At 44.3% G+C, this 12,252-nt stretch overlaps 1 protein-coding gene across 1 annotated transcript in view; it reads right to left on the bottom strand.

Annotated features, from left to right (window-relative positions):
- iqsec3a (IQ motif and Sec7 domain ArfGEF 3a) overlaps positions 1-12,252 on the bottom strand; it is a 52,674-nt gene that overhangs the window by 3,372 nt on the left and 37,050 nt on the right. Inside the window, exons 6-11 of the mRNA XM_068755234.1 lie at positions 10,328-10,450; positions 7,515-7,681; positions 5,366-5,505; positions 3,230-3,355; positions 1,950-2,049; positions 1,428-1,586 (exon numbers count right to left, since the gene is read on the bottom strand). Coding sequence (XP_068611335.1) covers positions 1,428-1,586; positions 1,950-2,049; positions 3,230-3,355; positions 5,366-5,505; positions 7,515-7,681; positions 10,328-10,450 — 815 coding nt within the window. The remainder of the gene's footprint in view (positions 1-1,427; positions 1,587-1,949; positions 2,050-3,229; positions 3,356-5,365; positions 5,506-7,514; positions 7,682-10,327; positions 10,451-12,252) is intronic.

Below are 12,252 nucleotides of genomic sequence, written 5' to 3'. Positions count from 1 at the left end.
TAGTCTGGATTTCCATATAGTATAGCGGACGTATCGGATCATTTTGCCGTCTTTCTTCCTCCTTTTCCTCTCTCGGTTCAAAGCGCGACTCTCCATCTTGATAATGAATCTTCACACTTCAAGGTAATTGCATGTCATATCCAATCACGATGACTAAATGTTGTCTTAACAGCGCACTGCAGCCTGATGCTGATGCCGAGCCACAGCGCTGAAGAGAGGTTTTTTGCTGGTTGAATAAATGCAGATCGTTACGTGCTTGTTGATTCCCAGTTGAGACGGAGTGTTGGGCTGAATTTAAATAAATCCCAATCATATTAAATGTCCAGACACTGGCTCATCCAGATAAAAATGTTTTATTTCTTTTTATTCTCCTTGCTATAGCTCAAAGAGGGGAAGCCCAAACTTAAGTGAGCTGGCCTCCGGCATGTTTACTAATGTGCCAGCAATATTAAGACATGGGGTTTGTGCAAGTGCAAGCAATCAATCTCGCCCCCTGCTTTGTGGGCTGTTTTTGTGTTTGTGCGTCTGCACTTGTGTTTGATTTTTTTTTGTCTCCAGCTCTGATTTATAAAGGGAAGCAACATCCTTCTGTCAACATCTGACCGGCTTTGCACACTGAAGGCCTTTCCATTCTGTGATGGCTGATGCAGCAGGGAGACTCTCTTTGAAGCCCACTGGCAGCAGCCGGACTCTGGAGACTCCCTCGTGTGTGTGTGTGTGTGTGTGTGTGTGTGTCGAAGTATGTGCATGTGTTCTTGTCTGGAGAATTTCACATGCACACGGGCCAAAAAACAGCTCAGATGCCTGGCCGCTTTTGGAAACACTGGGCTGTTTTTCGCCTCCGGTCTGTTGCCCTCCTGCAGCTTGTTTGAGCTGCAGTGTACACAAACAGGAAGCTAAATGGAAAAGTCCTGCTGCACCTCTGCAAACAGGATGATATATCTAAGCGTTGACAAATAACACAAAACGAAAGGACGGCTTCTGACTAATGTGTCTGACACAACTGTAGTCACCCACTTCCCATGAGACGATTAAGTTGTTTCAAAATAATAGGCTGACAAGTGTTGTCGTGGGTTTTGTTTGGTGCATTATCACAGCAAGAGAGGACAAAAGCCTGATGGACACCAGTGAAGCGTAAAAGCGTGCAGCCAAAAATCCTTGTCAACGTACAACATTAGCAATTTCTTCAACATTCTTTACCAAGCATAATCTTATGATTTCCCTCCAGGCACTTTGTTTCATTGTGCCGTGGAAACATCTGCTTTATCAGAGATAACGGTGTACGGAAAATCCCAGAGGGCATGGACAAGTGTGGAAGCAAAAAAAATGTACGATATGGACTCAAGCATTTATGTGAACTTTACTTTATATAGTGTTATCAAATGGAGAACACACACACACACACACACACACACACAGATACTCACACTCGATGCGTATCTGCTCCATCTCCGACACCTCTGCAATGGATTCTTTGAGGTCTTCCAGAAACTTAAGCAGCTCCTCGGCACTTTGGGCACAGAAGTTAAGTACCTGCTTCTTGTCTGAGCCAAAAGGTGAGAGGATGGTGATGCCATGAGGGTAGTCTGAGGAGCAAAAGGTAAAGGGGAGCGACATTGCAGGAACCGAGTCAAAATAGTTTGACTCTGGACTCGTTTCCTTTTGGAGATGTTTCTTGGAAAACTAGCAAGTCAATTAGGTCGTTCAAATATGCGTGAATATTTGTCAGCAATACAGGCTTTCATAACTTGGTACACTGTAAGAAAAATGCAAATGCAATATTAAAGTGTGTGCAGAGTGGCAAATCTTATTTCAAATGCAGGTAATATTCCTCCTATATCATATCTTTGGGGAAAATTCTTCCTCATTCTTTGTCTGCCATTTCAAAGCATTGTTTGCTATATGCGTTTCATTATTTCCATGCCTGCGGTGAAGGCACCGTGACCTACATTCATTTTCAAACAGATGAAACTGCATGCCAAGTAGGCCCATCGCTTTGCAGAATGTGTACGCCGCAGAACTCTTCTTCTTTGGACAAAGTTTCAAGATCTGCAGAGAAACGAGGGTTATAGTTGCAATTTCCAATGGCAGGGAAGCTTATTAAATGCAGGAGTTTGGCGTTCGAGGCACTTAAAATGCCTTTTGATTGTCGCTTGGATTCCAGTTTCTCATCTGTGATGTTGAAAGAAGAAAAACAACAAACTATTTGATCATTTGAAATACATTCAAAGGGCAGAGGGCATCTACATTTAGGTGGCGTTATTCAAAATGTTTCTGACACTTTTCAGTGCTTTAACTTTATTAGGATATATTAGAGACGGTATTCCTTCACTGAATGACCTTCAATGGAGAATGATGAGGCAAATGAGTTTTGGTTGCGTGACTCTGGGCCATCATTTAGCAGGTGAGCCGTATTAAACCAATGCATCGCACTGGCGCTTCAGCCACGCCGAAGCATGTTCAAGCTGTTAGAACCGGCGCTCAATTCAAAGCGACGCTCTCATCGCTTTAATCCCAAACTAAAATCTTTCAAAGACAATTTCAAACCTGCCAAAAGGAATCGTCTCGCTGGAATACATCCTGCCGCGAACGCTTGAGTGCTCAATGAGCAGAATTTCGGCCGTGACGTGGGAGGATAACTTCTTTGGTGTCTTTCTTGATAATCTGCCTTTTAACCTCCTTTCCTGTAGCTACCAATGATTTTTTTTTTTGTCATTAATGGTGGTTTTGCCGTTTGTTTTTTTTAAAATTCTGAATGAGAATAATATTTAACATTATTTAAAGTGTTTAAACACTCTGGATATGTGGCTCCTACTGCGCACATTAAACCTTTGGTGGTTCTCCTCTCTGCATGACTTTGGACCGAACGAACGACTCATCTGTACTTGCGGGACCTGCGGAACCCGTCTTTATTATCTGGCCCTTAGAACGGCCCTGCGGGGGAAAGATCTCTGCGTGTTCAGTGCAACGCTGCGTTTGCTCCGCTGTATTATTCAAAGAAAGGGGTTATGAAACGACATAAAAGGAAGCGAGGGAGCTCGCCGTGGAAGTAGGTGACAGGGCGGCGCATTGCAGCTGTCACAACAAAAATAAGCAGCTTTAGAGATTGGGCCCCGTGTGCCGAAGAACCCGCCGTTTCACGGGCCGTAAAGAAGAGTTTGTGCACGTGTGAACAAGGCACGACCAATCGGAACCGTCGCACCGACTTGCCCATTTGCCGCACTCTCACCACAATGAGATCGTTGAAGAGGAAGACTTCTCGCTGGTGTGCCGCCTGCTTTTGGGCCTTGTTGACGTCCGTCACCTCAAAGAGTCGACTGCAGCACACCAGTCTCCTGTGAGGGACGGAAAGGACCTGGGGAGAAAAAAGGCATCCGGTTAAAAAGGCCGGGCTTCAGACAAAAGACGAAGCGACTGGGACGCATCAGAAAGATTTAGAGGAGCATGTGATTTTAGGAAGAGGAAGCGGAAAGCGGCTTGAAACTTTGGCTGCTGTTCAAAGGTGAGATGAAAGTGTTAGAGAGGAACGCCCATTAACCACAGAATAAATTATTGACATTAAAAAGGACCTGAGAGTCTTTAAATACATGATTCTGTGTTTTTTCAAGGTTATCCAAATATTAATAATGGAATCTGGGCATGGGCTGAGGTTTACGGTCAAACGTCTGGGTCGTGCTAAAATGACATTTCTGTAGTAAAACATTTTCCATATTCTAATTTTTTTCTTGCCCATCATGATGCACAATAACATGTTCGCCAAACGTATGGACAGATTGTTGGGAAGACGGGTAGATTAAAAACGCTCGTCCGTGTTTCCAGGTAGCCACTTTACAGGTTTCTATGTAAAGTCTGATTAATCTGAGCAGACCCTGAACTCTACAGCACTTTAATGTTCCAGCTTATCTCCCTGGAAACCCTCCAGCTGTGATTAAAAACAGAACTTACAGCTTTATCGCTGACATGAGACAAAATGGAATTAGCAAAGGTGAAGATAACGCCTTATTTTGAAGGTATTTCTTCTTTTACTTTTCACAGCCTCTCCGGTGCAATCCAATTTTCTTTTCCTGCATTGTTCCTTTGCAATGCAGCGGGAACACAGAGAGATTCCGCGTCTTGCTCGCTCATCGCTGCAGGGTGTTCAGACTTGTATCCTGCTGGCCAAAGTCAGTCTGCTTTCTCATTACACTGTCAGAAACATGTAAAGACATCATTCGCTTGAAATGCCTCTTGCTTATTCCAGAAAGGGACAATCCATTCCTGGCAGCGTTTATATCAAGAATCAGCGTGACAGGAAAGTGTTTCGACATCTGTGTGTGTCTGGGAAAAAAATGGATTGTACAAATGCTGCCCATAGCAAATATTTATGTGAAAAGGAAGCGTTATACTCCTTTCAGCAAATAATTTACACCCAGCAAAATGTTATTATAGAGATATATTCAATGGATTCTCATGATGGGATATTCCCTTATTACTATAAATATTGGGACTGTGATGCCGGCTGCATGTAGACAGAAGAGAGAAACTTTATCTACATTTTTTATTATTTGATTGTGGCTGACAGCACCCACGGGACAGAAATAGACCATTTCTGTCACAGCGATTGATCATTGTTTTGGCAATGACAACAGTGCTTCTGTCCTCCTCTGGCCACTCATCCATCACTGACACATTTTAAAAGGCAAAAGCCATTTAAAAAAGAAAAGAAAATGGCAGCAGTCCTTTCAATGTCAGTCTGAACCTCGACATGATGCGATGGAGATTAAAATTTAAAACGAATTAAATGCAAATAAAATGGGAAATTCATTCATGGATTTAGATATCCCAATTCTGACTTGCAAATCGATTGCCATCCCATTCAGGTTGTCTATTAGAAATATGTTTTTGTGAACTTGACAATGTAGCTATAATTATTAAAGAGCTTTATTTACTTGCACATGGAGACAAAATCCTTTTTTCAATGTTTGAATTCCAAGATCTGCTGTGGAAAAGGGAAAAAAACAGTGTCGGGTTTGATCTGACCCCTGTGGCTTGTCCAAAGACTCTGATGATAGCAGCGGTTAATGACGTGTCTAGCTGGAGTAATGACCTGAGGTAATGAGCGGGTTGCAAATGAGACGTTTAATGGCGAATAAATGTGCTCTGTTAACGCTACCAAGGCGAGGTTATAGTGATAGGAGCATGAATGACTTGGCATTGAGTTGCCAGAGAGTGACAAAAATCATTCATGACTTTGTATATGTAGTGCGGATACAGACTGTACGGAGCGTGAATGATAAGTAGAGTGGAAAATAAAGGCTACTGCGTGATTGTGGGGGCCCTCCGAGCAGCGGATGGGATCAGCAATATTACAGCATTCTCATCTTACCGTTTTCATGCCTACAATGGACTGCTCGACCTTGGAGACGTAGGTGACGTGGTCTTCGTTGGAGCGCAGCTCCCTCAGTTGTATTCTTTCATAGATTCCCACCACCATGTCTCGGGGGATGTCCGCTCCATCGTCCACGCCTGCGAACGGAAAGGAGCCGATTACACTCGAGTGCTCTGCTCACACATCACTGGGCGGTCGCTTTCATTTTTTTTTTTACCAAAACATCCCACATCCATCATGTGGAATATGATATTTGAAGTCGTTACAAATATTACACACCTGTAGATACATAATGTGCCAAAATGGAAAGACTGGGGGGAGAAGTGGGGGGGGTCAATATTCAGAGCAAAGAGAGCTATTTCACCATTTACTTGTCCGTCCTTCTTTGACTTTCTGTCTCTTCACGCTTTCCATTAACTGGTGATGATGACAGAGAGCGATGTGAGAGGAGGTTAATTGGCGAGTGAAAGGCGAACAGCCCCCCCCCCCCCCCAGCTCTTGGCTTTTCCGTGCTATTCGAGGCCGTAGTGTTTTAGTGCAGGTAAAGCAGCCTGTCATTGGGCTGAAAGGATGCCTCCAGTGCTCTGTGCTACGTCTACACGGCTGTACCGCACTGCGTGGTACGCCGAGTTCTCAATGGACCAAGATGTGTTTCGGGGCAAATGAAGCCGTCACCAGTGATTGCATTGACAGCGCTGCCCCCCCTCCCTCCCCTGGGACACTGCTGAGACCTCACATTACGAGACATCACATCTCTTTTTGTGCTGCCCGTTTTTACACTTTTATTGAACTCATCATGACTTCACTGCTTTTATTGTAGCCAAGCAGCATGTTTTATTTTTTTTGGCTGGAATGAAGTCTCGTGAAGTTGAACGCAGACATTCAGGGTCACTTAACCTGTGATGCATCTTATTGACTGGATGCATCGCATTTCTTCTGAAGACATTCTTGCCCCCCCCCCCCCCACCCACATAATAGATTCAACAAATAATAACTTCATGTGATTCCACTGTGATTTTTTTTTATTGCTAATAGGTAAAAGTTTAAATAAGTATGCATATCCAAAAAATAAAAATAAATAAAAAAGCAGTAACTGAGATCATTGTCTTTTATTTTTTCTAATGGGATGACATTTGACTAATTTATTGCGGAAACTGGCTAACATTGCGTTGTGTAATAGCTTTAACACCGATAGGCCGTTTTATTGAGATGGTGAATGTCCTGCGTTCTTGTGGACCGGTAATATCGCTCCTGCATGATTGCGTTTCACTTTCGCTGGCTGTTGCAGTGAGCTCTCCTTCGGGCAGGGAGACGTGACCACAGAGAAACAAATAGGGAGAAACAGTGAGAACACAAACAGGGAAAGACTGATGAATAAACAAACACAATTATATTTGAGACATGAGGATGAGTAGAGAAGACAAAGAGAGAGAGTGGCATATTGTAATTAGCATAAGATGCAGAAATTGACTTTCCAACTTAATGTAATTGTGGGCGCAGTCTGGATGAATCTATTAAAGTTGTTCTGCATTGACCTCAGAGTTCTGTGATTGATTAGGGGGGGGGGGGGCATATTTGTGATGCCTCCCTCTCTCCCATAACACTTGGAGAATGAGCATCTGTCTGCATGTGGGAGACAGAAAACACAGACGCTCTCGCAGCATGTGTTATGGATGCACCATGCACAGCGGACGGGGACAAGATGGCTCTAATTTAGCTCTACAGTCAGTCATTTGTATTATAATCAGCCATGTTGTGTCAGATAGTAAAGGATAATTGGAAGCCGCATGCTGTACTATAATTATGGGATGTTTCTAGGGTCTCGTATGGTTCACGTTTTTCCAATTATTCGTTTTCTTGTCCGCGGTTCAGATGTAGTTTATATTTAACTCTAATTAAGTCATTCCAGCGTAGCATCACAAGATGCAGAATGGAAAACTTGGAAAGTTAATATTGAAGCAATGTTAGCATTCCCACTGGGATAATTTCAGCATGCATTACTAGTTCTGAGTCACACTCTCCAAAAACCCTCTCAGGTGACATGAGAATAAATTACACCCCTTAAGACTGACCGATATTACGTTAGTGAGTCCCCCCCAGTGCACCTGTACCTCTTTGAGCATCCACAAAAAAAGGTCTCGCTTACCTCTCAGATTGCGTATAAAGTCCTCCAACATCATCTTGCGGTCCGGCTTGATGTTGGGACTGTACATGTCCGTGTTGAGTAGGATGATGGCGAAGGCCAGGATGAAGATGGTGTCTGGGTTGTGAAACTGCTGCACCACGTCAGGGTTACACATACAGTAACGCTGACTGTGAGAAAAACAGAAAAGAACATTAACACCTAATACATTATCATCTCACATTAAAGAGGCCTCCTTTAGCGCTACATGCTACATATGGCTGTGATTTTGCCTCATCTGAAGCTGTTCGCTGCTCCTCAGCAACAACTTTGTTGAAAAGGTGTCTGAGAATAAACACACTCCTGCTGGTTTGGATCCATGATGAGGATATTATGGATCACGCATTAGACAGGAAACAGAACGGTGTGCAGGCTCACGTGTTTTATCTCAGGCGAGCCCACCGATCTCTCAGACACAGTTACACATTCGAGAACATTTATGGGGCGCGGTTGCTGGATTTATGTAGGTTGTTATTCTGCCGGCGAAGAGACATATGGAGCTTGAAGTGAATAAAATCCCTTACCTCGGCACTTTCGTGAGCGAAAGCTCATTTTGAAGCACTTCCCCAAAAAACATGTCTGAAGATGTGTAGACGGAGAATAGAAATGCCTCTGAATCGTGTAGTTATGGAAGCTAAAATATTTGTAGACAGCTGCTTTTGGGTGTTCTGGTGCAGCTTAAGAAAGAAGTGCCCAGAGGAGAGAGATAAATTGTTTGTCTGTGGCACGTAGATCCTTCCTGGTTCGGATATAAATAATACAATAGAGCAACATCGCCAGAGAATGAGGGGAGACAAGCAACACGGGGAAAGTGAATGTGTGCATGCGTTCAGAATCTAAAGCGGGGTAAAGGGGCCACAACAGAAGAGGCTCAGGTGAGGTGTGGATTATGGCGCAGGATTACACATGTTGCTTGATCTTTATATTAATCGATATTACACTGTAATGCAGGCATGGAAATTCAAATCTGCAGCACTGGGAGCTGGCTCATATTTGCCCATTCATTAGCACACTGACGCAGCAAATGCTGAGGCTGCGGGCTGCTTTTCACTTTTCCCTCTTTTTTTTCTACTGCTGCTTCAAATCCCCTTCACTTGGTCCAGAGAGAGAGAGAGAGAGAGAGAGAGAGATTGTGTGTGTTGGAGGCATATCAAAACCCAGGAGCGGCGGCGGCAGGCACAGAGAGGCAATGGCAGTTATGCAACGCATGGTTATTTATAAATCTTCTTCCCTCTCTTCTTCCTCCCTTCCTCCCTTTCCCCACTCTGTGCCTCCTCACCCCTCGCTCTTGCTTGTGAGAATACACGGGGCCAGCCTGATGGCCAAACAAACCCGGTTTCAGCCCTCTGCCCACTCACTATGGCAACAATGTCAATTTGCTCCTCACTGGGCAACTCGACAACAGTGACAGGTTGTTGCCCCCCCCCCCCATTTCAACAGGTTTCGCAAGTTGGTATAAGATTTGCAAACACACTAACATGCCGTCGCTGACTTTGCTGGATCGTAATATTAGAAGAAGGAGGGATCCAAAGAGCAATTTGGGGTGCCTCAAGGCCGAGTGTGTAACGCCCTCTGATGTGAATCCATGCGCTGTAAAACACTTTAAGGAGATGAAAGAGTTAAAAGTGAAGGCTGGCAAATGAGCTCTGACCGCAGACATGAATTCACAGAGTTGTATCATAACTCACAAATCAAAGAAACCTGCGACTTGGATCTTAAAACACTGGAAGCCGAGTTTGGCCCAGAGCCACTTCGTGAGCGACAGTATTTCATTTACATTTTTTAGAACAACATGCCAAAATGTACTTTGCAATAGAAAATAAATCACGGCAGACAAATTAGGGATACTTTTCATAAGCTACAAGATCATGAATATGTTCTTCACAGCGACTGTTTTCTGTCAAGCTTTATGTCATCACACAGACAGTTTGCAATGCTGAAAGCAAAGACGTTTGACACTCAAAACTCTTGGACAAGGCAGTGACCCCCCCCATACAGTGTGTATGGTCACTGTTTTTTTCTTTTTGTTATAGTTTATATTGATTCATTTTTCACAAATCCCCAAATAAGAGGGTCGATATCTGATCAGGTTATTGCAAACTGCAGAATCAGAGGAATCTCCAGCGCTACGAACGTTCACGCCTCGGTTCTTCAAACATTTCCAAACACAAAATAAATAAATAAAATAAGAAGTGCTTTCTTGTCTATGAATGAGGACTGTAGATGCCAGTGCTTAGCCGATCAACAGAGCGGCTGCGTGGGGAGCAGCGCTGGTGGTTTCTGTGTGTTTTAAACCTCTGTGGTGGTTATGCCATCCTCCGGCCTACAATTGCTTTTCATGGGATTACACTCACCCTGGAGCTGCACTTCACTCTTCTAGCGCTTCAGGGCTGTGGAGCCGACAAGCAGGGTGTCTACAGGGCCAAGGAACTTTGCGTTGTGCCAACTCCAAGCACAGTGTATTGAGGAAGCTGTGTTTGTGCCCTGCAGGTACCAGGACTCACCATTGTGCAATAGAGCAGATAGCTGCATCAAGGCATATGGACGGGGGGGGGGGGGGGGGCTAGCCATTATAAGAAAAACACAACCGGAGTCCATAAAACTGTAAGCTCGTGATTAACGTTTCCTCATCAAAGGCTGACCCTGACCCGATCCCTAAAGCCCCGGGTGCACGGAAAACCAAATGCAATATTCGGAAATGGCAGCAAATGGTGCTCAAGTGATAATACCGGCAAAGACAAACCCACACTCCCCCAGCAGCCACCGCATTTAATTACCTGAAGGCCTCGATAAGACGTTCCACCTTCTGGGCTTCTCCCTGCACACGAATGTGGGCCTGAAATTTCCTCAGTGCCTCGTCCAGCTCCATCCCTGAGAAGTCCATCTCGTCCACCACGCAGCTGTTAACGGCAGCAGACAAGGGGTGAGATATAGAAAGAGCAAGGGCGGCGGGAAGACAAAGATAAAAAGAAGTGTTTAAACGTGTAGCAGGTTTTGAGCATTATCTCCTAATAGAAAGATTCAGACTCAGCCGATTCTGGGAATTAGCCCTATGCAGAGTCCAGGAATTAGCCGTGACCCAATCCACAACAGTTGGGAAGCACTGTTATAAACACTCGTTCATGCACACACACAGATACACACACACACTACTGTGAGGATGGATTGCTTTGAACAAAGCAAGTTAATGAGGTGAGCATTTGACTGTGACGAGCTGCTCCTGCAGTCGCCGTCTCCAGCGCCGCCAGACACCGCGTACAAGTACATGAGAGCAGCGAGAGTACCATGAACTGTACAGTATTACTACATCACCAACAAAATCGCTACTATTCTCCCCACATATTTTCTATTATTTCTACAATCGCTACCTGGAATACTACTACTACATTCCCGCTATTAGTTTTACTTCTCACTGGTACAGTCGCTACACTTCAGTGGAACTCCTTGCTTTGACCTTTACAGCAATATTTAACCCTGTGTGTATAACTGTGCTGCTGCAGCTACACAACTCTGCTGACACTATATTATAATAACTATTGCAAGTTTAAATGTGACCAAAACTTTTATGCTGAGCATTATCACTTCTTTTTTTCAAAGTGAGGGATGCATATTTAGTGTAACCAAAGCAGTTCCTAGTCACACGACTGGTATTAATAGTGGTTAAATATTAATAGTTTTTCGGTGTTATTATTATTAATAGTATTATCATTTCAGCAGTGATTCAAATGTAAAACTATTTCCAGCACAGGCCTGTCTCATCGCCCTCCTCGTGACTCAGGTTCTCCCTCCGCCATCCCTCTCTCCCTCCCTCCCCGGCTGTCACTCCTTGTTTATGTAACGTCAGACGAGATGGTCTGTAGCCGAAGAAAATCAGCATCCCCCTCCCCTTCCCATCTCCCTCCGGTCCCGTGCACCTCCGAACGCGATAAAACACACGGGCAGTAAACACACACGTGTAATGCGTTATTGATCTGCAGGGAAATAGACCCGTTTGTCTGAATAATAAGACTTAAATTGCATGTTGATGCATGCACAAACACACACACAATGCAAATAGAACAGCTGGCTGGATGACACCACATTTTGAGCAGCCAATGAGTCGATGACAGGTTTAAACAGATGTAATTTTTCCTGCCTAACTAGTGCACTCCATTCCCGGTAAACGAGTCCCCGGTGTGCCGCTTTTCCTGGAACCCGAATCTATAAAAGCAAGTTGGCTTAATTGACCCTGAACGTTTTAACTAGTCTTGTTTATGCTTGAGGAAATGTGAGGAGGATAAAGAGAATTAGCTTCTCAAGTCGGATGCGGCTTGGAGACGACACAAACGAAACACAAACACAGCCCCGCATGCACTCGTGCCCTTTGTCAATATTCGCCACATTAAATCACCACGAGTGAGTTTCACATCAGACGCTCTCCTGTGACTGCATTTAGACAAAAGCACTCTCTCTCTCTCACACACACACACACACTTTGCACACTCCTGTCGTGTGTGAAGCCGTGTGTGTATCTAGCCTCATGTCACCTCATCTGAGCCTGCATGTGCTCCACATTGGAGGTTGAAGCCTGAAAAGCACCTCCTTATCATTATAATATATTCTGAATGCATGTTATCAGCACTTTGTGATGTATTGCGCACTAAAAGTGTGTTTTCATGTGGATAAATCGAGCCAAATGGAGGATAAAAACGAGATATGCGGC

This window comes from Brachionichthys hirsutus, chromosome 22, assembly GCF_040956055.1.
Source record: "Brachionichthys hirsutus isolate HB-005 chromosome 22, CSIRO-AGI_Bhir_v1, whole genome shotgun sequence".
Lineage (NCBI taxonomy): Eukaryota > Metazoa > Chordata > Actinopteri > Lophiiformes > Brachionichthyidae > Brachionichthys > Brachionichthys hirsutus.
This window is presented reverse-complemented; position numbering and strand designations above follow the sequence as displayed.